This window comes from Lactuca saligna, chromosome 7 (genome assembly GCF_052625555.1).
Source record: "Lactuca saligna cultivar CGN05327 chromosome 7, ASM5262555v1, whole genome shotgun sequence".
In the NCBI taxonomy this organism is placed as follows: Eukaryota; Viridiplantae; Streptophyta; class Magnoliopsida; order Asterales; family Asteraceae; genus Lactuca; species Lactuca saligna.
Window position 1 is genome coordinate 72,878,148 of NC_136423.1, and position 3,870 is coordinate 72,882,017.

At 38.6% G+C, this 3,870-nt stretch overlaps 1 protein-coding gene across 1 annotated transcript; it reads right to left on the minus strand.

Moving 5' to 3' along the window:
- Nucleotides 1–1,327: 1,327 nt before the first annotated feature.
- On the minus strand, nucleotides 1,328–1,735 carry LOC145007053 (putative mitochondrial protein AtMg00820). Its single transcript, XM_078966055.1, has one exon. It carries the CDS (start codon nucleotides 1,733–1,735, stop codon nucleotides 1,328–1,330), a length of 408 nt encoding a protein of 135 aa, XP_078822181.1.
- Nucleotides 1,736–3,870: the final 2,135 nt, after the last annotated feature.

The following is a 3,870-nucleotide window of genomic DNA, read 5'->3' on the forward strand; positions in this document are numbered from 1 at the left end:
ACAAAGGATATACACAAACCAAACCACAAGATGAAACAATCGCTTGCTTTGAAAAATTAAAAGAGGCGGAATAGACCGAGCCTTTGGTTCATTTTGGTTCTCGAAAAGTTAGGAGTCGAAATAGACCGAGCGTTCGATTTATTTCAGTTGTTAATTTTTTTTTAAGAAAGCAAAAGCGAAAGTTATACTTTAATGAAATGAGAGTGGTTTTGGAACTGACTCAGCTTCCATCATTCCTAAGCCTTGTAGAATTTTACTGAACGATGCTTCAGGTAAGGCCTTAGTAAATATGTCTGCCAATTAATCCGAGGATCGAACAAAGTGAATTTCGACATTTCCATCTTCTACATGGTCCTTGATGAAATGATATCTCAGTGCTATGTGTTTTGTCTTGGAGTGCTGCACTGGATTGTGACATATTCTGATTAAGCTTTTAGAATTGTAATAGAGAGGAATCTTCTTCATGTTTAGGCCATAATCTCTTAATTGGCTTTTGATCCATATGACCTGAGATGTGCAAGATGTTGCAGCAATATATTCGACTTCGGTTGTGCAGAAAGAAACGCATGTTTATTTCTTGGACTTCCAGCTAATGAATTTCCCATCGAGGAATTGACAACCGCCAGTGGTGCTCTTTCGGTCCAATCCACACCCTCCAAGATCAGCATTTGAGAATGCTTGAATGAAAAAACCTGATTTTGCAGGGTACCAAAGACCGAGAGATGAGGTTCGCTTCAAGTATCTGAAAATGTTTTTCACAGCCACCATGTGAGGTTCGCGTGGATTAGCTTGGAACCTGGCACAATAACAAACAGAGAACATAATGTCGGGTCTACTACCTGTTAGATACATAAGATAGCTTATCATTTGTCAATAGAGGTTCATATCAACAGTCAGTTTCTCCAAAGATGGTGTTAGCTTCGTTCCAAATGCCATAGGAACCTTCACTTTGGAATCTCCTATCATGCCAAACTTAGTTAGCAAGGTCTTTGTGTAAGCTTCCTAATTGATAAATATGCCTTCGGGTCCCTGTCTAATATTCAAGCCAAGGAAAAAGTTAATTGGACCCATTGAGCTCATTTCAAACTTAGTGTCCATCAACTTCTTGAATTCAGCAGTTAAGCTAGGATTCGTGGAACCGAAGATGATATAATCAACGAAAATTTGAACGATCATTAAGTGGTCACCTTCTTTCTTGCGAAAGAAGGTTGGGTTAACCGAACCTTGTTTAAACTTGGACATTTTTAGAAAGCGAGTAAGAGTTTCATACCACGCTCTAGGAGCTTGCTTTAGACCATAGATGAATTTATCAAGGATATAATAGTGATCAGGATACCTTTTTTTTCACGAAACCCGGTGGTTGTTCAACGTATACTATCTCTTCTAGTTCTTTATTTAAGAAGGCACACTTGACATCCATTTGAAACACTTTCAAGTTTTTGTGTGCAACATATGCCAGAAATATTCGAACCGATTCCAACCTTGCTACTAGAGCGAAAGTCTCTTTGTAGCCAATTCCTTCTTCTTGACAATATCCCTTTACGACCAGTCGAGCCTTGTTCCGAATTACATTTCCCTCTTTGTCCATCTTGTTCCTGAAAACCCATTTTAACCCAACTACCAATGCATCCTTTGGTGTGGGAATCAGTCTCCAAACCCAGTTTCGCTCGAATTCATTAAGTTCGTCTTGCATAGCTTGAACCCAGTCAGAATGCTCAAGTGCAATATTAACCATTTTCGGTTCTATTTTCAAGATAAACGAATTAAACATACAAAACTATACTTGAGAGAACATAGCAGCTTGCTTTGCTTTTATTTGAGATCGAGTCAGAACACCCTCAGATGATTCACCAATGACCTGAGTTTTTGGATGATCCCTTTTCCATTTAGTGAGAAGAGGATAGTTTGGATCATAGGAAGGATCCAATTCTGCATTTATTTCTTCCTCAAATTCCGATTGAGAGTCTTCGTCATTTGCTTGATTATTCTCCCACTTAAATGGCAAGACTATCTCAACATCTGGTTCAGAATGTTCCCCCTCGGTTGAACCTTCATGGTTTGAAGTTGCATTCTCCCCCTAGAATGATGAAATGGTTTCATCCTCAGGGTTAGATTGCTCCCCCTTGAATGGGGTGTCATGGGTTTCTACTGGTGATGAAGTTTCCTCCTGGAATGTAGGACTTTCTTTTGGAGGTTCGTTTGGACCAGGCTTTTCGGTTGGTTCCTTGTGTTCGCTTGTAATTTCTTTTGCTACTTCATCGATAATTTTCTTCAAGTTGTTGATCTTATTGTCAACATCCTTCGTCTCAGATTGAATTGCTCGTTCTGGTTCATCAAAAAGAAACATGTATTCATCAAATAGATTGGAAATAGGAATCAAGACATGACGTGGTTTTGGAAAGATTTCCTCCGATGGATCAATGTTTGATTGAAGCTTCTTAACGTAACTATCATCAAAGTTGACATAATAGGTTTCCTCAATTTTCTTTGAACGTTTATTTAGAACCCTATATGCCTTTGAGGTTAGGGAGTAACCAAGAAAGATCCCATTATCATACTTTAAATTGAACTTGTTTCGATTCTCTTTGGAATTGAAAATAAAGCATCTTGAACTGAACATATGGAAGAACTTGACATTCGGCTTGTGATTACTCAAGATTTCAGATGGAGTGATAGAAAATCGCTTATTGAGGAAGGATCGGTTATGGGTATAATAGGTAGCAGTGATTGAATCAGCCCAAAAGTACAAAGGTAAGGAAGCGAAGCTAAGCATGGTTCGGGCTGCTTCAGACAGAGAGCAGTTTTGCCTTTCAACTATGTCGTTCTGTTGTGGAGTGTATGGAGCAGAGAAGTTTTGAGACACTCCTTTATCAACAAGAAATTCTTCGAACTGTTGATTCTTGAATTCCAACCCATTGTCGCTTCTTATATTCCTGACCATCTTTTGTAATTGAAGTTCCACTTGCTTTATAAATGCCTTGAGCTTTGGAGTTTCTTCGTTCTTCTATTTAAGAAAGAAAACCCAAGTAAAACGCGAAAAGTCATCAACATTACCAATATGTACTTACTACCACCAACATTTTCTATTGTTGAAGGACCACACAAGTCGATGTGAAGAAGTTCAAGTGGTTCGATGATCTTTGTGTTGATACAAGTTGGATGATTCTTTCGACTTTGCTTTCCATTCTTGCATGCAACACACAAGTGTTCCTTATCAAATTTGAGAAGAGGAAGTCCTCGTACATGATCACCAATAACCAACTTGTTGATATCCTTGAAGTTGAGATGAGAGAGCCTTCGGTACCTTAGCCAACTTTCGTCTGAGTGTGCTTTCGTTAGAAGGCATATAGTTGGATTTCCTCGAATTGGATTGAGATTAAGAGAGTACATCTCTCCCTTTCGCTTAGATTTTAATAGAACATTCTTCGTCTTCTTTTCGATAATCTCTGAACTTTCATCATTGAACGAAACCTTCAATCCAGTTCCCACAACAAGTTGAGAGATACTAATTAGATTGTGCTATAATCCCTCCACATATGCTACCTTCCGATTGAGAATTCCCCGTTTGTGATCATTTCATAGCCTTTGATCATTCCATATGAATTATTCCCATATTTGACACATCCACCATCCTTAAGTGCATGAAACTCCCTCAGCTCTTCCCTCATTCCTGTCATGTGACGTGAGCAGTCACTATCAATGTACCATTCGTCGTTGAATTGCTCGTCAATTATAACCTGCAAAAATTAAGCAGATTTAGGAACCCAAAGTTTCTTGGGTCCTCGTGAGCCTTTAACAGGACAAGGAATATCAATAGAAAGATCAACCAAATATGTTCCTTTTATAAAAGTGGTTTCATCTTTTCTTTTA